The sequence below is a fragment of the Falco punctatus genome (assembly GCF_963210335.1).
Source record: "Falco punctatus genome assembly, chromosome: 7".
Classification (NCBI taxonomy): domain Eukaryota; kingdom Metazoa; phylum Chordata; class Aves; order Falconiformes; family Falconidae; genus Falco; species Falco punctatus.
In genome coordinates, this window is record NC_137587.1 from 67,149,256 (window position 1) to 67,174,734 (window position 25,479).

Sequence of the window (25,479 nt, forward strand, 5' to 3'; positions counted from 1 at the left end):
CTACACCAACTGCTAAAAAGTTGTAACCAGCTAACCTAGTCGAGTCAGCTCGTACTGCTTCACTTTCTTCTTTAGTTTTATGGGTCCTACGTCCCAGCTCTCATCTTCTGCACCATCCAAAGGGCTTTCATCGCTGGCCTCCTCTGGGCCCACTTCTCGGTAGTAAAGCTTGTAGCCAGATATCTGGGCATGGTTGGCTGGGGGCTGCCACGTTATTAGGAGAGACTCCATCTTCGCTCGGACTTTTAATTCTGTCGGGGCAAATGGAACTAGAAGAAGAACAAGACAAGAGAAAAATTTCAGCCACTTGTCTCCACTTCCCTGCTCTACTGAATCCACCCTGTCCTTGGTAGTGAGGGAGGGGTGTGAGGGAACGCTGTCCTGCGAGTGGGATGTCTCCACAGTCTTAACAGTGGAGAGTGGTACATTATGCTCTACTGTTGACTTTACCAGGTGGGTGATACAGGAAAAAAAGAATGTCACAAAGCCACTATGGAAGTTTTTCAACGTATTCTGAGATACCACTGTCTTTAACCACTGCTAGAGCCCTGGGCTCAGCTTTGTTTGGCAGAATTGCCTATCTGCTCCCAAATATTGTAACTCGAGGTTTGCGATTTTTGTTTCTTTCTTTCTTTCTTTAAGAATTTTCACAGCTGCATGTGGAGGGAGGAAAGACCCACTACCCAAGCAAGCAGCAAGGCGTAAAGGGGCTGCTGAACAGGAAGATAAAGGTGGGTACTTTGGCTTAACCAAAACTAATGGTTATAATTTCCTAAAGAAAGCAAGTATCTCCAATCATGCCCCAACTTCCCCAATGTCCTGCAAACCCTGCCCCAAATCCCAGGCATTACCCAGCTTCCTACCATGCGTCTGGTTGTCTCTGTCAGGTGTCCGATGCTGGGTCCACTCAGAAGGAGCCCCATAGCCCACGCTGGTGCTGGCTGCGATGCGGACTTTGTATACTTTGTTGGGATGGAGCGAGTAGAGAGTGATTTGTGTCTCATTTCCACCCACTTCAATGGAGGTAACCTGATCTGCTGAAAAAGGTGACACCACTGAGAACATGGTTTTCCCAGTCCAAAGGAAACACAGCTGAGCAGCCACAAGCCACGAAGCCCAGATACCCCCACGTGGTCTGCACACCCTCGGCTGGCTTGGCTTTGCCACCAGGAAAATTTATAACTAAAGACTGGGCAAAGCTGATATCCTGATTGACATCACATTCAAACTGCAGGTTGCCTTCAGCCCCACTGAGTCTGCCTGGAGAGTAGTTGTCACCTTGCTGCTGCTGACGTGATAGCAGAACATGAGCATGGACGATGGCAGCTGATGGTACGTTTCAGTGCTTCTCACGGCTGTATTTAAATCCTTACCTTGGCTTGAACCAGAACTGCCCAGCAGCCCCGCTTTCTGCAAAATTCACACCTTCATCCACAGCAGATTGAGATTTTATCACCCCCTCTTCAGCCCACCCAAGTTCATAAGGGAGATACCAAGAAATTTAAACTGAGAATGGCCTGGGATTTTCACTGTAACAACTAACTGGTCTTGCTGAAGATTCATATTGCCTGTTTGGTGAATGCAGAGACCTTGCTTTTCAGCTTCATCAGGTGTAAACCCAGCTGGGAGTGCTGTCCCTGCTACGTAACAGTGTATTACCAAGTATGACCCCTGGACTGCAAACATTTCCAAGGTTTTACACTGCCACAGAGACACATGCAGGCTCAGGGCAGAAGAACAAGAGCCAGGAGTCACGGTGTAGACTACCAATCCAGATCAAACACATGTGAACATGTCCAGCACTTCATCACACCCCCCATCCTGCTCTTAGTAAGAATCATGACTCTGGAAAGTGAGAAGCCACAGAGCTTTGACAGTTTTAAGAGCAAATACCCAGAAGGATTTGCAAAGCAAGCACACGTGGAATTGGAACAGCCACATTCAGCATAGGTAAACGTTACCATCCCTGCTGAAGGCTTCTTAGAGTGTATTGATAATAATAAATAATATTTATTTATATATAAATAAAACTGGACAAAACTCAGCAACAGAGCAACACAGCCTGGTCAGGATACTTGTTTTTTTCCCCACAAGGATCACTTTGGTTAGATTCCATTTTAAAGGAACAAAATGCATTTACCCTTCTTCCCCAGCCCACAAAAAGCTCTTCCCTCAAAACACACAGTGCAGATGGCACTACAGGCTTGCTCATACAGACGTTCACGGGGCAGCATGTAAGTGCAAGCACCAGGTCATTCCCCTGGGGACACAGGCTCCTCCACAATCACAGAAAAAGGCACCTCGAAGTAGTGTGAAGTAGCACAGCACCAGCACTGCTGTGACTGCCACCAGCAGAGACAGGCTAAGAGAGGGCTGTTCTCTCTTGGATGAAAAGCTGTCCCTCCGTTTTCAGTCTTGCACCTCCTCCCCTCAACATGACATGCTGTTAACACTGGTGGGGCAGAAGACACCACCCTACGCCCCAGCAGTGGTGCTTCCCTCACCTTCCTTGAGGGTGCAGTAGTCGATCTTGTATTTTGTTATCTTGCCGTTACTCAGCTCTGGAGGAAGAGGCAGCCACGTCACACGGATGTCACCAGGAGTCATGCTCGACAGGGACAGCTGAGGGGCAGCACTAGGGACTGGGTAGAAGAAACAAGAAGTCAGCAAAGATTGGGGAAAGACCTCAGCATACCCCTGTCAGCTCCCTCAGTTGGCTGGAGGCCACTACCTGGTCTTGGACCTGCCACTGCCACTGGTGACGTGCTGTCTGTCCCAGGGGAAACTAATACCCCACAGCTCTCCAGCAGCTCAGAGCATTGACGGAGTGTCTGGGGAGGGGAGATGGAGGGCCGCTGACCTTCAGTAAGCTGATCAGAGCCTGCTGCCCCCCCCACACGGCTCCCTAGGGACCCTGTGCCCGCTGCAAACTGGGCAGGTTAGCACGGACCAGCAAATCAGCCTATGCTGTACTGTGGAGCACGAAGGAGACACTAAAGGAAATGGTTCGCAGATCCAGACTTCAGTCTGGGAATCCCCACTCCCTCGAGAATCACAGCTCTGTACTGCAGGCAGCATTCACGCTTTCAACTCTGCTTTTCAGGCTTCAGACACATACATGTGGGACCACACAGTTCACTGTCAGGAGTATTAAAAGCACATAAGGCACCCTGCAGCATAGCAGGGGCTTGCATGAAGCCTGCCAAAACCATTGCTTCTTGCCTGTGTCCTGCAGTCTGTTGAAAGCTGTACATGTCCTCCCCTGTTGGGCAGCTGTCCTTCTGGCACTCTGCCTTTACTGCTTGCAAAATGCTATGTGATAAATGGTAAAATCAACAGAAACTACTGCCTCTCAAAGGATCCAACCTCACAGTGGCTCCCACCCCTACAAATTGTAATAGATGTCTGTCTTCTGAGTTGAAATCAAGTCTGGCCCAGGGTCAAGTTTGGAGCAATATCACATTAGCTAGGTGAAAGTCCAGAAGACCTGACTGCAGTTCTCACAGGATTCTCATGAGCCCCAGTGTCAGCTAGGTTATTTTCATGCTCTTCATCACCCAAGCTGATGATCGGACCAGGGTGCTTTGGTTTTGGTTGGTTTGCTGTTTGTATTTTTTTGTAAAAGAGCTTCTGTAGAAAGCTCTTTGCCATAGAAGCAGCAAGCAGGTTTAGGTTTCTAGGAGATGATACTACTCTCCATAGCACATTCAATGCTTACTAAGAAACAGACCAACAATATATTTGAGGCACCAGCACCCATTTAATTCAACGCACCGTCCTCCAGGGTCTGAACAATGATGGAAGAGGATGTCCGGCTGGCTCCGAGCTGAGAATATGCGACTACATAGAAAACGTAGTTGGTATTGGGTTCTAGGTCCTTCACTTGCAGCTCAGTGGTATCATTATTGACAGCAAACTGGTATTCCACGTTATCTGTTCCTAGAGCCAAGGGAACACTGATCAGCTGGTCAGTGAACTGCCAAGACACTCTTCAAAAAAAACAACAGTTAACTCCCAAGGTTCACGATGTAAATCCGTCTTAAAAATCACCATGTCTTCTCCAGTTCCCCCAGCACCTGAACAAACCCCATCTCTTATGTGAATTCTTTGGGCAGAAACATTCCGTGCCTTACTGCTAGCCTATCTATTTCGACTAAAGCTCCTTAAGCGATGCTAAGGCAGCTGAAGTTACCAGCTTAACTTTCAGAGGAGCTCTGGCAACAATTTAGCAAGAGTACTGGCTTGCTGGCTGTTTGGGAAGAGAGACCCCAAGAGAGCAAAGTGACTCGCTTCAGATTCTGGCTGTGAATAATTTAGTGATCACCCCTGCACACAATGTAGCTGTTTAATATCTCCACTAATAATCACACCCTTTGCATATAGAATCAGTGTGTTGGAGGAAAAAGTAAAGAACAGAAATAAATTTCCAGAAGTGCCTGGTCCCACTAGAATCCAGACAACTCAGCTCCATGGACTCTCTACTGCTGGTCAAGAAGTCAGTATATGTCAGCTAATCCGCAGGCACTGTCACGGCCTCACGCTGAGTCCTGAGAGAAAATTCTTTTACCTGCAATGAAAATGGCTAAACTAACTGGGATTGCCTCACACTTCTCACTCGCTGGGAAAGAAAGTCAACTTGTGCCTTGTGTCTTGCGCCTGCAACACAGGCAGGTAACACCTACCCACAGCCCGCTGGTAATGTAACGAGAAGCCAATGATCTGCTCGCTGTTGTATTCTGGCCGCTCCCAGGACACAAGGACTGTGGTGCTGGAGAGGGACACAGCTGACACTTTCTTGGGAGCGCTGGGCAAACCCTCCCGCACGATCACAGAGAGCTTGGCAGTGGCACAAGCCATGCCCAAGCTGTTCTCAGCCACACACTGATAGTAGCCAGCATCCTCCAACCCGATCTGATTGACCACGAGGCTCCCGCTGCTCTGCACTTTCACCCGCCCGTTGGAAAGGATGGCCTCGCCGTTCTTCAGCCAGTGAATGGTTGGAGCTGGCTCGCCCTCTGCCTTGCAGACAAACCGGGCTGTGCTGGCTCGAGTGCGTGAGATGGTTTCAGGAGCCTGGGAGATGCTGGGTGTAGCTGTGAGGAGAGAGGACAAATTAATGCAGGAAGGAGGAGAAAAAGATAGCAAAGCAAATCCCTTCTCCTCCCCACTCGGTGCTATGTTTTATTCAGTAGCAGCTTTGCTTTCAAGATAGGATTTGCCAGGCAGACTCTAGAGGCTTAATTTAGACTCTGTCCAAAAGCAAAAATAAATTCTGTATCAATCATGTGCTGTGTTCCCTGATCCTAGGCTGTTCTCCCTGCTGGCTTCAATGATACTGAAATTTAATTGCTGATACAGATATCCAGGGGGGAACCCTGGAGAACTAGAATAAGGCATAAAACAGTTCAGTAAATACAAGGAAGTAAAACCCAAATTAAAGAGCTGTCCCCACCCTCCTGGCTCTAACCTGGTTCCCATCTTATCCAGCACGGGCTACAAACACAACTGCATGGGGATCTCCTGGGTGCTGGTCCACGTAATGCCAGCTACTCGGTCAGCATTTCTACCTGGAGCATTTACCCTGCTCTCTACTCACCAAGGACCCGGAGCTCAGCTGCGGCTGTAACGAACTGCCTGGTTTGGGGTTTGTTGGCGCGGCAGACGTACACCCCTGAGTGATGGGGCTGGCTGGAAGGAATGAGGAGATTTGTCCGGCCCAGCACAATCACATCTGTGGAAACGGGCTTTCCATCTGCAGGAAGAAATGTGCACAAATGTTGGAAGGAGCCCCAGGCTGCCCTTTACGAGGGCTTGTAAACAACGTGTCTACTAGCGCCAGGATCACAGCTGGGGAGTGGAGAGACCCCCAAATCCCAAACTCCAGCCCAGAGGAGGATTCCTGCTGGGAAACTCCTCAGTGCTTGACCGAGCATCAGCCAGCCCAAGCCAAAATTGGTCCAAGATTTAGTTTAGCCCGTAATAACTGAAAAAATTCTGGTTTGGATCAAAATGAGTCTCTGATGCCTAGGGTGTGCCTGCAGTGAGACCGCCTAGGAATAACACATTCAAGGGAAAGCTATGCTAACACACACTTTGGAAAAGATGTTGGATCTGCCTGCTGACCCTCACGCATGAACACACATGCCTCCTCCCCTCACTTCTTAATGCAAATGTCAGCAAGAGCGCTGAATCACTAACAGCTCCAGCGTTCTGGTTCTTCCCTCCTCTGGGTCCTGAACCTGAACCCAAATTTCCTGCACTTCCTGATTCATCGCTTGCCCCCAGCTTGGCTCCAGATCTGTAAGTTGTCAGGAAGACACCTGGTTCTCCCTGGGGCTCTGGTGCTCGGGTCAGAGACACGAGCTGTGAGCTGCCCTCTCCCCATTCTGCTCGCTAGATGCTCAGCACTGCTGGGTAGGGAAGGAGAAAATGGTGGCTCCAGCTCCCTGGCCAGAAGCTGAGCCATCCTTCTAACAACTTCCAATAGCTCTAGGCTCCCCAGCATGTCACAGACAAGGCAGAGTGGTGCTGGGCACTGCTTATTCTCAGCACTGCTCTGATGTGAGAAATACGGGGATCCCAGTGTTGGTACCTCTGAATGACTATGGGGGAGCAAAGCCAAGACCTGGGGACAGAGTATGGGCAAGCAGTCTGGCCAAGGAAAGGCTTGGATGGGAGGTCAGGAACCCATGGCCAGCTCTGGCACAAGTTAGCAGATTGGGAGAGCCAGCCAATTTGTGCAGTACCTGTGCAACACCCGCCTTTGTGCCTCCCCACCTGCAGAAGCACAGACATCTTTCAGACAGCAAAAACTCAGCACTGGCCTGGCCCTTACCTCTCGCAGATTCAGCTGAGCCTGTATTCTGAGACAGAAGCAAACCCTCCACCTCCACTGTGAGCAGCTGCACCTACTTAGCACCATCAGCAGGGAATGCACCGAGATCCGATCCTCTGCCCCCCCATTTTGGGGGGTCTTCAGATGGTCTCACAGTTCAGTGGCTGCACACTCAGAGAAGGAGGAGATCTGTGCAACCCATTTGCACTGGAGCACTTTGAAAATCTGACTCCAGATGGTAGCAATTAGCTGACACCACCAAGGCTGGCAAGAGCCAAACTGGCAACCTAGAGGTACAATCTTCAGTGTTACCTACATGACTAATCATCCAGTAACCCCTTAACGAAGTCCTGGAAAGAAACATGCTTGTATAACACAGAGTTGCTAGCACTGTTAATCCATCTTTTCTAATTGAAGAGTCTACACTGGGAAGCGGAAAGGGAGCAAGCAAACGTTTTAAAATAAAGCATGCAAGGAACAGTTTCACCAGCCTTTCCCCCTTCACAAAATTTTCACAGTGATAATGAATAATATCTACTCTACTATGAGCATCAGTAGCTCTCAGTAAAGCAATGAATAAGTGATATAGCATAGGAAAGCCAAGTATTTCTAATTTTCAAATGCACAGGATAAACAAGAAACATTTCTGCCAGAACATTTAATCCTTGTTGATTGAATTTGCAAAGTTGTATCCTCTGAGATTTTTTTGCTCCTTTTTTGTGGAGAAGAGGAAATATTTTATATACACTAAAATCACTGCCTGTGGACAAGTCTGGGCTGAAGACCAACCACAATAAATGGTTACTAGGAGAGGAGTCTTAAATCATGACCTGGATTTATGAAAATTACCAAGAGCCTTTTCTGCGAGAAAACAAGATTCCTGAGCTGAGAATGTCTTCGGTCAGAGCCTCTGATACACATCTGATGGGCGTGACACTCAGTGAAATGACACTAGCGTCCTATGCGTGACTTAGGCTACCAGCCATGGGTAATGTATGCCAGTCTGGCTCATTTGTACACCTCTGACAAGACCTAAGCATTTTCTCAATCCTTCCATTACCATCCTGGCCACAGTAACATTTTTGAACAAAAACCTCCCAGCAACACGTCCAGCCACTCCAAGGATTAACAGATCTTATAATGTTTTATAATCCTGCAAGATAATAAAAGTTAGATCTGCAATGCAATGGCAGATCTTACAGAATCCCCACTAACCTCTGAGTCCCTGGAGGAGTGGCACAGACCTGATCCCATCTCACGACCTTCACTGCGCTCAAGCTCATACAATGAGTATGATTAATTTAAACCAAAAGGCATCCAGGCACTAGAATTTCATATATTTCACAGGTCAAACAACTATAAAGTGAACTGTGTGCTTTGTACCTTTCTAAATTTAATTAGTAATTCCAGTTTAGCAAGGACACACTACACTGTAACACCACTTGTGTCATTAGGTACCAATGTAACAAGGACCCTTCCTGTCCCACACATTTGTCCACTTTTTAAAAGATTTTTAAAGTATCCACAGGTTCCTCTTCACAACAAAAACTTAATTCTGTTCCTTATGCTCACCCTGTCGTATCCAGGAGACAAAAGGCGTGGGATCAGCAGCCGCCATGCACTCCATCACCACACTCTCCCCAGCCACCACTGTGGTGTTCTCCGGAGCAGCAACGATGGTGACATCTCCTCCTGCTGACTGGGAACCTAACGTCAAACATAAAAAGAGAAGTCTGTCCTTCTAAGTTGCAAATTCCCTAGGAAAAACACAGAACATAGTGCCCAGACACCCCGGCTGTGCTTCCCCAGGTAAGTCTCACATGTGGTAATGGCTCGTGCCCAGCTGGAAGAGAAGAGCAGGTCTTGCTTTTACATGACACCAGTATTTTTGCTAAAGAAATGAACCAAGGGGTGCCCTTCATATTAATCATCCTGGCCCTAGTAAAAATTAGTATCAGCATGGAAAATAAATATTTTCAGCCCAGCATCTTCATTGACTGTGGCTAAATGGATTTTTATTAATTAGTTGAAACAAGGCACTGCTATCCTCAAACAAAGCAACAGCAATACAACATACCCTTTACCAAGGCACTGTAACAGCTCAGAAGGAATCTAGTAACTTGGTTAAAGAAACTGTAACATCCAGACGCCGTACTGTAAACTGCAACAAAGAGAAGTCAAACCTCTGCATCTAGGCACAAAGACTAAATTAGTCATTAAAATTTGGAGTAGAGAACGCTCTTTAGCTTGTATGTGCACGGGTGATCAGTCAACATGTAAATCAAACAACGTTTACAGGAAGATCTATAGGCTGCTTTGCACATCTTGAGAACGGGATGGGGATTTTTTGCTTGAAATGAACCTTCTGCCTATGTCTGCCCACTGCTGAGCAGAGGTTAAGGAAAGGTTAAGGAAATGCCTTTGCAGCAGCCAAATCTCTGTTGTCAGATGAAAACAACTGGAGCGCTCTTGAGCGGACCAGACTGTTCATGACCCTCAACAGCAGCAACACTGTTCGTCCAGCTCTCTCAAATATGTCCGACTTTGAGGGACACTTCTGTTGTTGTCCTCATGAAGGGAGAAATAACTGCAGAGGAGTCACGTAGTACAAGTAATTCTTAGGCCTGCTGCAGGTGCTCCCATGATCTAGCAGAGAAAGTTGTTGTCAGCAGGTCTCAAACAAATAAAAGCAGGACCTTTTTGCACAAAGTACAAACTCCCTGTCTCAAGATGCTGCAGAGTTCAGAAACCAAGCGGTTCAGACAAGCTTATGAAGGACACTTTTACTGGGACTATTAAATACGAAGGTCTCACTGCAGCCCCCCAGCTCGAGATGTTCCCACATCCCTGACTGTCAGATGCTCAGGGAGACGTGCAAGGAAAGGACCATGTCTTCCCTACCCAGTTTTTTGACGTGCTTCCCTCTAGCATCTGCTGTGGTCAGTTTTGGAGATGGCACTGCAATGGCTGGACCTCCTGCCTAACCGACACTGGCCGTGTTCATGTGGCATCCAAACAACACCCATTCACACTTGACTTTCTTCCCTATATATACCAGAGAAGCTTTGGCCCCAGCATACAAGCGGGCCTGCGTGGCAGGAGAGCTACAACGTCCTGCGCTCAGCCCATCTCCAGGCTCGTTGCCTTTTACTCTAGCACAGTAGCCTTGTCAAAGAGAGTTGGTTCAACACTAAATTTTTCTTGCCGTCCATACATGCTTGAAAGGGATTTCTATCTGTAGTATTATGTGAGCACATTTAAAAGGAGCCAGCAAAACCCCTGAGGCACGAGGGAAATGGGAGAGAGCAGGAGCCAGAGCTTGTCCAGCAGATGGAAGCAGAGACCAAGGAGCACCCGCCGCCCCCTACCTGGGGCAAAGGCTGGACCACGCTGAACAGCGACCCCAGCCTGGGCAACCACCAGCAGTAAGAGTTGCCACGGGGGATGAAGGAAAAGCCAAGCCAGTTATCCTCCTTCCAGTGGGACAAGCACACTACACAGAGGGCCTGGTGTGTACAGGCACATACGATCCCCTTTTGTGCCTACAGCACGGTGTGGGCTGGCCAGGGCTTTGCTACACTCACGTGCAGTAGCTGTTCATATCATTCATGCCTACAGATGTCTTCAGCCTCACAGCCATCACGGCCAGCCACAGCAGGACAACTCGGGGGACAGAACAGGGACAAGAAGAAACTACATCAGACTACGGATTCAGAGGCCTTACTGACAAGCAGATCAAAGCCCTGGCCACTCTTGACTGTGGTGCCAAGGCTGGGCTTGAGAACTACTGAGATAGAAAATGGGCTTAATGCAAAAACTGCCATGAGAGCTTCCACAACAGGCATGTAAGCTGAAGGATCAGCGAAAACTCAAGGCTCTTTGGAACGGCAGCCTTCTTTTAACTCCAGCTCCAGTTCAACAAAGTACTAAAACCCACAAGAAATCATTAGTCCTGCAAAACAACTGACTGCAGGGTCTCCATCGAGACCTGGCTGGATGAGCGAGGCTGCTCAGCACATTGCTAATGCCAGGCCTCTATCCTTTCTCTACCCCATACCGTAGAGAGGGATAAGGCAACATCAGAGAAAGAACAAGGAGAAGGAGCTTTCCAGCCAGGATTTGGAATGAAACACGTAAGAAAACACCAGAAGCAAAGGGAAAGGCTTTTATAGCAGCCACAGTGCTGGGAAGACAGTGGAGAACTCAACAAGTTGTGATGAGGTTGGTTTAAAGAGTGACCTGGGGAAAGAGGTGCAAAGGAGCCAGGTGAGGAGTGGCTCTCTGCTGGGGGGCTGGCAGCACGGCTGGACATGGTCACACATCTCCACAGACCACAGGCTCAGGCCCGGCTCACCCTGCGCAGGACCCGGTGAGCCTCATCCACATACCCTGGAGACCTGTGACCCATTGCGAGGCCACGGCAGCTTTTGATGAAAACGAACAGGGCAGCAGCCTACACCCCGGGTTCCGGGAGCAAGAGTATACAAGGACAGACGGCCAGCCAACTCGAGAGTGAGCTTCTTTACCTGACATTGGCATACCTGCTGGGCAGGACACAGCTGAAACATGTCTGTGTGCATAAAGCTGTCCTTCTCTGCAGTGCTGGGGGAAAAAAATAAATCTAGAGTAAAAAAATAACACCAGCCAGATGGCAATATATTCCCTGCCAGATTTCCAAGCAGCTTTCTCTACCAAGCTTAGGGCAGAGGAAGAGAAAAAGCTCCTCAAGCCTGACTTAAACACTCGTCTGTTGCGTTCAGGTGCATGGCCCCAGGTGCTAGCTGGCAAAGGCACCTGACAGGTTATAGAAGCTTCATGTGAAGGCACTTGTCCCATATCACTCTATCCCTTGACAGCTGCCTTGTAGTGCTGTCAGTCACTAGGAGAGGGATTTTACAAGCTGCACAAACCCTCGCTCTGAAGCAGCCCCAGGAGCCATCAGCCCAGATCTGCAACCTCCTGGTTTAGCAGAGCCACGGTGAAGCACCGCTGCAAAGGCGCAGCCTACAGCTTCACCTTTCCTTGGGGCCTGACATTTTTCCTGGCTGGGGAAGGACCAACGAAATGCTTCACCCCCATCACCCTGAACAGTCCCGCAGCAGCACCACGTGCTGCCCTTCCCTCTGGCATGGCTGGTCCTGCACCCTGGATGGTCTGGAGGGGAAAGAGCACAGAGCTCACTGATGGCCAGGCAACCAGCCAGCAGAAGCCAGGCCTGGCGACCCAAAAGGCTGACGACTAGCTACTAATCAGCTCCATGCTTACTGTGCGGAAGGCAGAAAGACAGCTGATATCAGGGCTTCCTGACAGTCAAACTCAAGGTCTCTCTGACAACCAAGAGCAGTAACAGCCACAGGGATCCGTACCTCAAGCATCCATTTCTGCTTCCTTCCCCCTCGGCCAAAACTCTGGTTTCAGTCTTGAAAAACTACCAGGAAATATATTAGCCCAGACCCCACATCTGTTTGTTGCTGATTATTATTGAAATTATATGACAAAAACAAACAGTTCTGCTTGCTTTCCCAGTACATTCCTGGGTGTGTGCATGGATGAATGCCCCATCCACTGCTTGCACACACAAATGCCTTTCTCTCCAGCTTTGTATTTCACTGTGGGTCTCTCAGAGCAAGTCCACCAGCCAAGCTCTTCTTTGAACTGAGCCACCTTTAGAGTACATTTTTCACTTGCTATCTCAATAGGCTGGTTGGACAGGATGGATCACAGGTTAACGGCTACAAACTGGGTTTCGTTTGGTTTGAAGAGTTCCCAAGAACAGTACTAAGCTAACAAGGAAAACCTCCACACAGAGGTATCCAACAAATATCAAAAAGTAAAACCAACGTTAGTTTTTTGTCTCCACTGCCATTAAGACAATTTCAGGTAAAGAGGGAATATTGTTAGAACCAAAGGAAAAAAGAGCTGCAGTTTCCAAGACATCTTTCACTGCCTGAACAAAACAGGTCACTGAAAGCACCTGTGCCATCCTGTCCTTTCTGTGGTATTAAAAGCTTTCACAGTGCTGCTATTTAAAACTTGGGCTTTGAGATTTCTTCCCCCCTAACTTTGTTTTGTCTCTCCAAGTAGCAAAGCTGCTCTAGGCAAAAGCTTTGTACAGCCCAAGGTACAACACATGGATTCATATCAAAACTCGCTGTCAGTGAATGGCCTTTGTGGACTTTTTGCCCTTCTGAATCAGACAGATCAATGTTATCCTCTTTTACTGAAAAAAAAAACCACCACTGCGGGGTGCCAAATGCAGCTCTGGAATGAGCTGGAGTAGTGCACTAGGACTGAGAGAAATCCTCTGGGCACTGAGAGAGTTAGAGAAGGCAGCTCTTTTCCTGCACAGTTCAACCCATGCACGTGTTTGTGTTTGCACAGGGAGATGGCAAGGGTGCTATCACACACCAAGAGACAAGATTTACTGATAACCTGCAGAAATATTTCAAAATCATAGAATCCTTTGGGTTAGAAGGGACCTTAAAGACCACCTCGTTCCAACCCCCTTGCCACAGGCCACAGGACACCTTCCCACTAGCCCAGGTTGCTCAAAGCCATATCCAGCCTGGCCTTGACATGAAAATACTACCTTAGGTTTTACTGTTTATGAATGACTCACTATAGCAGACTTCTCAGTTTATGCATTTTTCCACTTCCCTGTCATAAGGCAGAAAAGTCAGACCAAATTCAGGTGCTCCACTTCTCTGTATCATTGCTCTCACAGTCATTCTCTCAGTGTCTGGAACTGGGCTCCAAGGCCAGCTGGTGGGCAGGCACAGAAAAAATACAGCAAATCACTTACAATCAAATGTAGCATGAAACCAAAGGGAAGTGGGGAGAGGAGCACAGGGAACATCGAGACAGCAAGTGAGCATGCCAGCCAGATCTCAGCACACTGGCTGCCTGACCTCTAAAAATCCCATCTGTATCGTTTCAAAGCAAAGAAAAACTGTGAACAGGGATATAAAAGGAGGCATCATAGGGAGCTGCTTGGGACAAAGCTCAAAATGTTTATTTGAAGTTATAGCTTGAGATATAACATACATGAGTGATTTCAAACTCCAAGAGTTTACAGCTTGGGTCTGCCTCTAAAGCATCCGTAATTCATCAGCTATCCTCTCCCACCTCCCTGCCCTTGTTAGTGCAGAGCACCAGTGAAGAATTCAGGCAGTGCAACAGGAGGAAAATGGGTTTTGTTCAGCCAATTTGTGACGGTTGCTTGCAGTGACAAGAGGATGACTTCCTGGATGGGAACTAACACCTCTCTCCCAACTCCATAAACACCCTGCCTCGGCAAAAATGCTGGAAGGTTAAACATGACTTGCATGGTGACACTTTCAGCTCTCAGCTGTCAGCAGTTCAAGATTTGGAGATATCCAACAATCAAGCAACAATCTTCTGTTCTGCGAACTTTCTCACCCTCTCCGGAGGAGGAGCATGAAACCTTATTCATCCCTGTGAGCCTCCTCCGGGAATAGATTCTAGCACTGAGCAGCTGTTCATTAGAGAAAGTCAATGCTGTCACTGCTGTTATTCTGCAGACAATAAAGGAGCAAATTACCCATCGCAAAGCACACACCTTCAAAAATGCAGGCACTGTGTTTGCAGAGCATGTCCTACTCCCACTCCCTAGCGCTCCCTTTTCTCAAGACAACTCACAAAGCTCCTGGACTGTTCGGCGAGAAAGCTGACAGCAACCATGGACAAGAGAAAATACCCTCCACACCTGCCTTCTTCCTCCCTTTACACTTTCCTGGAAATTTATCTACACTTTATTTCTACTTCTGGGCTAGATTCAGGACAGGAGATAACTGGCATGTAAAATCTCTAGGCAGGACACTTCTCTAACTGAATCCTAACACTACGGCATGTCTGCTTTGGGGTCAATATAAACAATGTTAGATATCAAACCTGAGCATGCTTAGCAACAAGCATTTCTTCTTCTGCAACTGTTCTCATCTGAACACAGCACTGCATAGCTTTAAAAACAGGTAAGCAAACCAGCCAAGGAGGACCAGCACCAGAGATTTTTCAGAAGTGGCAAGAGATGCTGAGTGCTGCTCTTCCAACATCCTACAATTCAGGCCTCCCCAAAGCATCACAAGTCAAACACTGCTTCCTCTTCTCCCCAAACACAGCTCTCACAACCACACAACCTTTCCAAAAATTACTACCTGCTTTTTTTTAGGTTTTTCTTCCACTTTTGCTATACCAGTCCCTGTGGCAGTTTGGATCCAAGTTCTGTTTTCCTCCATCACTGAAGTTGAGGAGGGATGACTTTTGGTTACAAGATTACAGACTCAATTCATCAAACATTTGGTACTGCTCTGATGGTTCTCAGCCTTGAAAACTCTTCTTCTGCAGAGGGTCAGGCTTTGGTTCACGAGCCTTACAGAAACTTTCAGATGCGTGCCTTCAGCAGAAACTCCAGCATTGACAATGCTCGGTTACTGGGACTGCAAAAGTTTTCCTGGTACAATCTGGCAGTACCAGGGTCCATATCCTCTGCCATTAGAAATGCTCCTTCCCCTCCCTTTACAGGCAGCTGCAGCGTTCCTGCGTCAGCATACGAGGAAGGGAGGCTGAAAAGGAACTTGGCTTTTACTGCGTACGTGACACTGTATTGGCATCATGGTTTTTTTGTGCCCAGTAACATAAATGAGCTCAGTAAATCAGTTTTGTATTGTCTTTTTACCTCACATCCTCAAAATATTTTGTAAGCAGTTATGCATTTGTCAATGCAAACACTTAATTGAAAAGCTGAACAGGAGAGAATTTACCTCCACATTTTCGAATGGGGACAGAGCCTCTCTTCCTACTTACTAGGTGCTGCAGCAGAGAAGCTACACATCATTTGTCATCTTTAAAGCAGCATACAGAGAAACATGCATAAATGATTAAAACAGAAGTTCAAACACTTTCTTAGTGCTATTAAGAAACCTCCACATAGAGCACTTGAATCTCAAATTGCTATCACAAAATCCCCTACAAAGATGTAAGCAAACAGATCCCAAAATACATGATGCAATCTACACTTCTCGTAGCAGGCACAGAACTTGCTCCTTTAATGTCTGCATATATATACATGCAAAATGAAGAACTGGGGGGTGGGGGGTTGGGGGAGGTAGGCAGAGAGAGAGAGAGAGGGAGAAATGAGTTTGGGTGAAGAATACCCATTTACTATCTAGATGCACTCCCTAGACTGGCACCTGCCACAGCTTCTGGGGTCTCCCCACGGACCATAGTACACGCCGAGTGTGACAGGAGGAGCTGCTCTCGGAACTGCTTCATAATGGGCTTGAGAAACAGCTTGTTAAACATTTTCCCCAGCCCTGTGTCCTGTGTCTGAAAGCCTGGGGAGCACAAAGATCCCGGTCCAGACAGACAGAGGGGCCATCAGGCAGTCCTCTTTCATTCCCCTCAACTTCTTTATACAGCTGACAGATATCAGCTCAGAAATTAAATACTTTAATGTACTAGCTCAGCCACAAGCTGACACCCTGAACTATATGTAACCAGAAGCCCAGAAAAAAGCTGAGCAGTGGCACGTTTCCAGGAATTGTCTGGGATTTTTAGGGGGCTCTTCTGCCACCCCCAAACCCTTGATCCTTCAGGGTATGGAGATTTAGATGACCAAGGTACGTTTAGCTCTGCTGCAAAGCAGTCGGGAGTGTGGTTTGCCCACCACTCCACCTCCTGTAAAGCTGTCAACATTGGCTCTCTGTTTGCGTACATGCGTTTGCAACTGCTCTTCATCACGCCAAAAGGGACGGGAGCCAGCCAGACTGCGCGACGAATCCCTGCTCGCTTCCCCAGCGAGCGCTTGGAAGCGCCTGCATTTGCAGTGCTCCGAGCAGGAGCCAGGCAAAATAAACAGGAGGTGCCACGTTGACAGCCACGGTCATGCAGCCCTGTAGCCCCACTGCACGAAGAAAGCTGCTGCTTCTTACGAGAATTAGGGCTCTTCTGGTTTTCTGTCACAAGCCCAAGTTAGCCAAAGGGTTGGAGACCTCAGGCCAGACATCTGAATCCTCAGAAGCCTGAAGATATGTCATAGAGTTTCTGGGAAGCAGAAGCAGCAGACCACGAGCTGGAATGAGGCAGAGGCAATAGGAAACCCAAGCTTAGGGCACAGAGGACACTGAGATCTACTAGAAGGACCATGATCGATAATGTCACCATTTTAGATAATAATTATCAATTAATAAGACTTCAACCATTCTTGGCCCATTTTTACAGACCTTAGTGCAAACAAACTCCTTAAAAGAAAGTCACTCCGTACAGTAGGAGTTAAGCCTCTAGATCAGAGAACAGGCCAACAAAAAGTGAAGAAAGGAGCAGAGGTACTTCAGTATCTCTGAAGCGATTTGGAGAATGGCAGAGCAGTCTCCCTGCCCTAACCCTAAGACCCAGACAGCTTATGCTGCTCAAGCTGAGCCCTTAAAGCACTGCAAGCCCCGGCAATACCCCAGCAGCTGCCAGAAACACAAGCAAGAAAGACCAGGGTGCCACTAACCCCTGGTCTCTGCCACTAACTCACTGTGCTGCTGGGGGCACATCTCTCAGCACCTCTGTGACTCCATCTGCTCACAGTTTGTAACACAGCCAATTCACAGAAGTGAAGGTGCAAAAGTAATAGCCAGAAAGCACCTGAAGACACTTAGCAAAAGGCACAGCATGAGAGATTTAAATATAGATGCCTGTCCCCGTCCCTGCCCCCGCAATCAGTAAACACCAAACTGCCCTGGGGACCTAAGCTTGCCAGCTGCTGGGATTCAGTGGGAACATTCCCACACTTTAACCATCATTACACCAGCTCGCTCCGCCACTTTCCTAGGCTAGCACATCACCTCGTAAGGTGATGCAGGAGATTGTCCAAGAGAAAAAGGTAAAGATACTCTGTTACCTCTTGCACAGAAATGAGACAGAGACACGGTCAATAGAAGACCCTGCTGGCTCACAGGTCACAAGCCCTGAAACTCCTCCTTACTCAGTCACCTCACTGTCTCAGTGCCTGGAGCCATTTCACTCCAGTAACTTCCTCCTTGTGCTCAGAGGCTGACGTTTCCAAGGGGCTAACACCTAATCCATCAGACCTATTTGCAATTCAGATTTGTTTGCAACATCAGATCTGTTTGCGATTCACGTTCATCTAGTGACAGCAGAGCAGGAATAGGCTGGAGGCCCTGGACTGTGCAGAAGGACATAACCTGCTTTCTTTGCAACCAAGGGTTTGTGCTCTGCCCCATTCCATCTGCCTGAGGCGGCCGTTCACGTTACTGTCACACACAGCTTTAAAGAGAAACATTACAGGAAGCCACCTTGTAGTATGGTCTCCCTGATGCCAGGTACAAGCTATGCTTCGAACACACAACATGCTGGGAGCCTACAGTAACACAGTCTGGCGGCAAATGGAGATTGCCAACTTGGAAGGAAGAACCAAAAGCAGATGGATGCATCTGCATTAACTCGGGACAATGCAAATCTGTTTTTCTAAGAAAAGTCTGGAAGGAAAGCTGGCTTTCCATGGGGAAAGATCATTAGTGATATCTACAGATTCTCTCAAAGCCCTTGGGCTGGACACTTGCTGAGTGCTGCAGGGAGCCCCGATCTGTCTAAGGCTGTGCCTGAAGACACAGTGTTTGGCAACACCACCTGCCCCTCCTTATCCCATCCTTCTTTTTTCCTGCTTCTCACTCTCATCCACAATCCATGTGGCATTGCCCTTCAGCTGCACTGGAAACAGAGCTGGGCAAGAACACCTCTCAGTTACTGAAGGCAAACTCCCAGCTGTGTCTGGAGCGATCCCTGGCATCCGAGATATCCCAACAAGAGCTCAGAGCAGCACGGCTCAGTTCCTGATTCCCCCTACCCTGGATCTGGGCCGACTCATCCCATTCTTGCCCCTTAGCACCCCTGGGCCTGCAGATACTGGTGGGTCTTTGAGACAGGGACAAGCCTCCACAATGTGTCTGTCCCATGTCTAAAGCAACAGGACCAGGAGCTTTGCTATGCCTCTGGACACTTGCAACATCTTTACTCCAGCTGTTAGGATGCTTCAAGTGCCGCAGGGCACTGCTAGCCCTTGACCTCAGAGAGCTACTGAAGCACTGCTGTAACACAGATGATTAATAATTAACAAGTGCTATCAGGAACCAACCACATCAACCTTTCTGTCCCACAGCCCATTGCAAGCTGCTGACCTAATTATGATCTCTATTCTTAGCTCCCTTCCAGCTTCACCATGCAAGCATGGTCTGTTCAATATCCTCTGGGAGAGGCCAGGTGTGATCCCTGTAGTACAGATGTGCTGATGCACCACAGGGTTATACCACCACCAAAAGACTCTCGGAGAGCTGAATAGAGCCTACTGCTTATAAACCCTGCTTCAGTCCAAGCCTTACCAAACACCAGCTCTTATTTCAGGAAGTCTCAAAAGCACGGCAGATCTGGATTAATAAGAGATGCACATGGAGAACACTGGAGGACCGCAAACCATCCCTGAATCCAGCCATCTCTGTCTTCAGGAGTCAGAGGCAGAGATGCCTGTAACACAAGAGCCTGGCTGTATCTGACAGCTCCAAACATCACACACAGCCAACACAGCGTGTGGGAGAGACCAGCTTCCCCTCAGGACCTGGGAACACTCACCTATTCCCAGCTGTACATCCCTTGTCCTGCTTTACTATCCTTGACACTTCTCTTGCCACTCACTTCAGTGCCAACCCCGGGCTTAGCTGTTCTGCTTAATGGGAGATGAGGGCTCTGAATTTTGTATCAAACCCTCTGTCACCGCAGGCTGCTAGAGCTGTCAGGAGCGTGGCATATCATAGCCCCACCAAACTTCACAGACAGCTGAGCTGAAATTCCCCCTCCAGCTCCCAGGAACAGGCTGCTGACACTTGAGCTACGAGAAGCTTTCCCTCGGCGATGTGAGTGGTGTCATGCATGCTGGCCCTGTACGAACTCCAGGCAAGAAGAGAGCTGTGTGTTTGGGTGGGTGCCTGACACATGCCTGTACCAGCCCTTTACAAATTTCACCCAAAATCTGTGGTCTCAATCCTGTTCCATGCATGCTTGAAATCACTAGCATTGCTAAGGCTCAGTAAAAGGGAGGTGGAGTGAAAGTTTAGAGCTCCTGTTAGGCAAAAGGTCACTTCCAGCTTTAAAGGTATGTTTATTAAGCTACAAATGCTGTGTATCTCCTCTTTGATCTTGCCACGCTCACCATAGCTTGCTTAGCACCCTCTGCCACAGAGGAGGATCAAGAGCATTTTACACAATCCAGGAGATGCATTATGCAAACAGCTCCAGTTACCTGCTGCCCAGGAAACCGGAGCCTCAAAACACATGTAAACAGAATCCTCATGGCTGAGCTTTTGGGATGTCAAGTGAAGAGCAGTTCCCTGCTTAACTGCTAGTAAACAAGAGACCAGAGGGCAAAGTAAAACAGGATGCTAAAAGAGAGGGGAAAGTGACAGAGGTTTGTGCCCTGCTGAAGAGGCACAAGGAACAGGGACGCAGCAACTGCAGGCTGGGACTGGGAAAAGTTCTCCGGAGGTGAAGCAACACTTGCTGATTAAGCCAACAACCCACAGCAAAAATACAGCTGCCTTATCCCACCCCATGTTTTCTCTCCCTACGTGTTTCCAAGACGGTCTTGTCTTGCCTCCCAGAACCACAGCCTTCAGCAGTTTCCTGTCCCCACAGACTCAGCTGTGGATAGCTCTCCCCCCACAGCTCACCTCCCAGAACACCACAGGGCCCCGCTTCCTCTGCTGCATGGGTTCCTGCTGGAGGAAGACACCCCCCGCCTCGACCAGGTGGGACCATCACCCCCCTCTGGTTAACGCTGCCCTTCCCCATCAATGGCAGCACACACAACGTAATCAATGCCCGGTGGCAGTCTGGGAGGTCACACCAGAGCAGCACTGACCCAAATCCAAACTTCCCTGTCCCTAGATCACACGGTACTTGTGTTCAAAGCTGCGAGGGGAGCACAGCACGTGTCTTCAGGGCTCAGGCTGAGCGCCAACCCAGCATCCAGCACGTCATTCACACATGCATGGACTGAAAATCCACTTGTGGTAACAGCACGTCTGTTTCTGCGAGGTGGTGGCCAACTGCGAGTGCTGCTCACTTCATCACCACCTTCCCTTCCATCCCCAAAGCTCATCCCATTCAATAGCTGTGTTCTCCTATAGCCCTTTGGAGCAGGAATCACCCAGGTCCCGGCACCGAAAGCCAGGCTCTCCCTTGCCTGCAAGCCACTGCAATACAAACACCGAAAGAACAAAAAAGTGAAGGTGTTTCAGCTGCCTCCGAGCTCTGTCCCTGTTATCATATTTCATACAAATATTTGGCTGAAAAATACATTTCCTGGGACACTGCTGCAGCAAGCTGCTACAACTGTCAACGTAAATGATGTTCTGCCAACGGCAATCTTGCAGTGTCATCTCTAATAACACAGTACTAAACCCCAACTCACAGGGGACGTGCTCATCTGCTGGAAGATGCTTCAGTGCCATGCTCAGCCCAGACCTCAGCTCTGCTGTACCTACGCCCACCGCTCTCATCTGTTCTCCCCATTCCTGCATTTACTGCAGCACAGGCAGAGGCTCACATGGAGCACACTTGTGAGACCACCGCACAAATATCACTGCACAGAGGTTTTGTCAGTGTTGGGGGCAGGCTGCTGCACATTCTGATTCTTAGCAGCCTGCTCTGAAACAAAGGTTTTACCCATATACATGTCACAGCAGTCACGGCTACTCTGCACACAAAGATCAGGAATAGGGTGCAGAGGACACAAGGAAGAAAAACCCCACGCCCACAATCAGGTACATACCTGCGTCTTCCTCTGCAAGTGCACCTCGATGCCCAGCTCACCTGAGCAGACAGACCCCCTGCACCAAATGCCCATAACCACTCTCCAGACTGACCCATCACTTCTAAGAAGGCAACTCCAAGGCCATTACATTATCTCTATTCATAGAGGCAGAAATTAGCATTAAGGAATTCATTCTCTCAGTCTCCTCTGAAGCCTGACCACAGAGAGGAACCCAAAAGTTCTGGCTCCCAGGGCCGCACTTTGCTGACTCTTCTGCAATGACCATCTCATAAATGTGAAAAGATACAAACACTGAAACTACAGGAAGGAGCTGTGGGGTCAGGATCTCAAAACAGATGGTCTTGTTTTAATCTCTTGTACTTCTCCCAGCCCAGCCAAAACTCAATTACACTCTAAAATTGCTAAGATCTTTAGGTCACTCAGGGGACACCACACTGCTTATACATACTCAAAGGGATTAAAAACCAAGGAGGAAAGAGAATTTTTTTAAGACCCCCAACACTGTGTAACTAAAAGTAATAGGATAACTGCAGGAAAGGGAAATTTGGGTTAGCTATGGAGAGATCCCAGTATCCATTCAACGGAGAAGATGCAATGGGAGTGAGGGGGAGCCACCCTCTTTGTGTCATTTAAAACCAGGAAGGGATGAAGTCCTTGCAAAAACGTACTGTGCTAGCAGAAGCACAGCCTCTGATGGTTATTTGTGCCATGCTGGGTATGCAAGCCACATTGTACCAGTCATGGGGCAAACACACAGGCAGTCCCCATCCTCAAGAAAACACACAAAGAGCAAGCATGTGCATGACATGGAGGGGAAAAGTAAAGTGACAGGCAATGTGACCTGCTGAGACCACACAACATCACGTTCCCTAAGCCTCCCTGATACTTTTCTTTGAAAGCCACTTTTTGAAGCATAGCAATATGTCAAGGACCCGGAAACTCGACCGGGACACGCAGGAAATTAACCCTTTACACATGAGTTTGGAGTAGGGTTCCAGAGCCTGCTTCCAGAAAAAGGAGCGACAAGAAACAAGACACGGCCCCGCTGAGAACTAACCCCAAGCAAAGGCAGCACGCACAGACGGAGTGCCTGGGAAAACCATCTTGCAGCCAGCTCCTAATGCCCTTTTTGGCAGAGAGCACGGCAGGGCTACAGTGTTCATTCATCATCTGTCCAGGTGAGGGGTGAAGGGACAGGACCTGCCAGATGTGTTTGGCGCTCTGTCTGCCGGGGAGCAGTGGAGATCCAAGGGGAAAATCCAAGTTATCCCTGTTTCAACAGCAGGCTCTGTTTCAGAGCTGCGTGACTGTATCCCGCTCTCCTGTCTTCTCTCTTCCTTTCCAGCTCAAAACACCAATTCCCCAGGGAAGGTCTGCAAATTTGCACCATGAAGTCTGCACAGCCGAAACATCTGCAGCTTTTACAGCACCACTGTGCACCGCCACTCTCTGCCCTGCCTGTGTAAGGCCAGCATGTGTTTGGCCACCGACACGCAATACAGCCTTCCCCACATGATGGGGAAGTCACACCGCTAAGGGGAATGACACTTTGGGGTTTTTTAGGCCATGCAAATATGACAGAAAGGGGTCAAGCTAACTGCTGCCTCTACTGGGAAAAGGCCTTTAATAAGGGAGATGGAACAATTCCCAGCCATCGTATCAGGAACATGGAGGGGGGGGAAGGACAATTGGGCAGAAAAGCTATAGGGAAACGGATTCTTTTGCTATGCACAGCCAGTTCAAATCCAGTGCTGTCTGGCAGGGGCAGAGGCATGAACATGAGATGTTCCCAGGCTTGAGGGCTGGCAACCCAGTGCAACTGGAAGTGTTTGCATTATAACCAGCACAGCCCCAAAATCTGTTCATGAGTGCACAGACTCGGTGATCACCACACGGCACTGCCTAGTGCTCTCAGCGGGACACCACAGCTGCAGGCACAGGTGGAAAGGAGACACTAGGTCCCACTGCACAAACCTTTTCCAGAGGCCTTGGCAGTGCAGTGGGACTGAAAGACTGAACTCTCATCTTACCTCAGCACAAATGGCTCACTAGCCACTGGCAGGGAGCGAAGAAGTAGTTTAGTTGCTCCTGCCTGCAAACACATAGGAGTTTGGTCCTCGAAATTTCTACATAAGCAACTCAAGCAACACTAAATAGCTTTCACGCTACTGTTCTGGTTTGGTTTTCCCCCTGGAATTTTTTGTTTGTTTGGATTTAGTTTGGTTTTATTTTTTACAGCGAGCAAAGGATTTCTGCTACTCCAACTATTATCAGCTGCTTCCGAACTGGGAGGAAAAGACGTACCAAGCCAGTCCAGGCATCTGATGGTGAAGTGCTGAAACAAAAAAGGATCAATACCATGCCAGTCACTCATGGAGGAGTTCGCAGTCTGTACAGGTCACTGCAGTTTCCCATCTGTCTCAGAGATACTTCTCCCCAATTATAAAAAACCCCAGAGATTTAACAGGCATGTTTTTCATCACTATCAGCTCAATCTGGTGAAAAACTCAACCTCGCATATTTGTTTTTGCAGCCAGCGGGTGGTGTGGTGCTGCAGAAGCGAGATTTGGGTGAGAACTCCAGGCAGAAATCTGCTCAGGCCGGCTGGTGCTCCAGAAGGAACGCTTCCCATTTAACCTCTTCCATTGCCTCCGTTTGCAAAGCAGATTAAACACTGCAGAGTTACAAGATACAATTACACAGAACGAGTTATGATGCCAAGGACAGCATATTCACCTTTGCGCCTTGATCAATATTACTTATCAATAGCAAACCAGACCCAACAAGGGAGTTGTGTCTACAGTGTGGAACTGCCCATAGCAAGCATTCCCCTCGCCTCCGTGCTTCATTAAGCACACAGAGGATCTGGCAGGGGCTGGCGATTAGACACAGAGCATTCAACCGCTCACGAATTCTCTGCAGATTCCACACAGATTACCTCCACGACACAATCCATTGATCAGAGGTGTGTTCGCAGGCTCCACAGTTAATTATACTCCCTGCTGATGGATGAACAGCAAAGCCACCTCTGTGAAAATACAGTGGTAGCAGAATGCCAAGCAACGCAATCCTAAACAAAGACAAAAGGGGCTCGGAAGGATTTCAGAGCTTTCAAGGTTAAAGCTGCCTACAAAATACGCTGGGGACAGCACGAATAGGAGACAGACGTGGCAGGGGGTCACTGTCCCAAGAGAAAGGATAGCTCACCCAGACTCCCAGCTCTGGCGAGTTTGTCCGCCTGCAGGACAAGGATTATACAATACTGGGGAGGCAGCCAGGTGTGCTGGGAAGGATGCTGGAGTCTGGAGACCCCCACTGCACTTATGCTCTCAGCTACGTTCTCATGTCCAGACTTGCCCGCTGCACTCTTAGTTAACAAAGAAAAATGCACTCAGAGACTGAGGCCCAGATCGGGAGGCAAAGGACAACTCTCACCTAAAGCCTTGTTCCAGTGGTCTGTGTCTCCAGAAGAAATCCCAGCTGAGGCTGTTCCCAAATACCACAAAAAGATCTCTGGAGCTACCCAACAGCTCAGCAAAGGGCCAGCAACATGGACACAGATGTCACTGTGCTTAACCTCCTCTGGACTCTGCAAGGCAACCTGGAGTAGACACAGCCCTGTCAACTACTCCAGCCTCCAACTGTTTCTCTTGCTAGCTTGGGCAAGCATCTTCCTCTGTCTGTGCCAGCCTTCACTTGTCTTGCCATCCGAGGCCACTGGAGATAAGATCACAACAACGCTGCACTGCCCAAGGTGCAAACAGGGTGCCTGACCCCTTCTAACATGCCCAGA

At 48.6% G+C, this 25,479-nt stretch overlaps 1 protein-coding gene across 3 annotated transcripts in view; it reads right to left on the reverse strand.

The window, feature by feature from the left end:
- IGDCC4 (immunoglobulin superfamily DCC subclass member 4) overlaps positions 1–25,479 on the reverse strand; it is a 111,475-nt gene that overhangs the window by 24,941 nt on the left and 61,055 nt on the right. For 2 of the 3 annotated variants that reach the window (XM_080396930.1, XM_080396928.1), the window contains 7 exons: positions 8,408–8,542; positions 5,597–5,752; positions 4,683–5,093; positions 3,775–3,939; positions 2,505–2,642; positions 864–1,037; positions 36–269 (listed from right to left, as the gene is read on the reverse strand). In XM_080396930.1, the coding sequence (XP_080253056.1) occupies positions 36–269; positions 864–1,037; positions 2,505–2,642; positions 3,775–3,939; positions 4,683–5,093; positions 5,597–5,752; positions 8,408–8,542 (1,413 nt within the window). The remainder of the gene's footprint in view (positions 1–35; positions 270–863; positions 1,038–2,504; positions 2,643–3,774; positions 3,940–4,682; positions 5,094–5,596; positions 5,753–8,407; positions 8,543–25,479) is intronic. The other variant, XM_080396929.1, reaches the window with a different exon arrangement.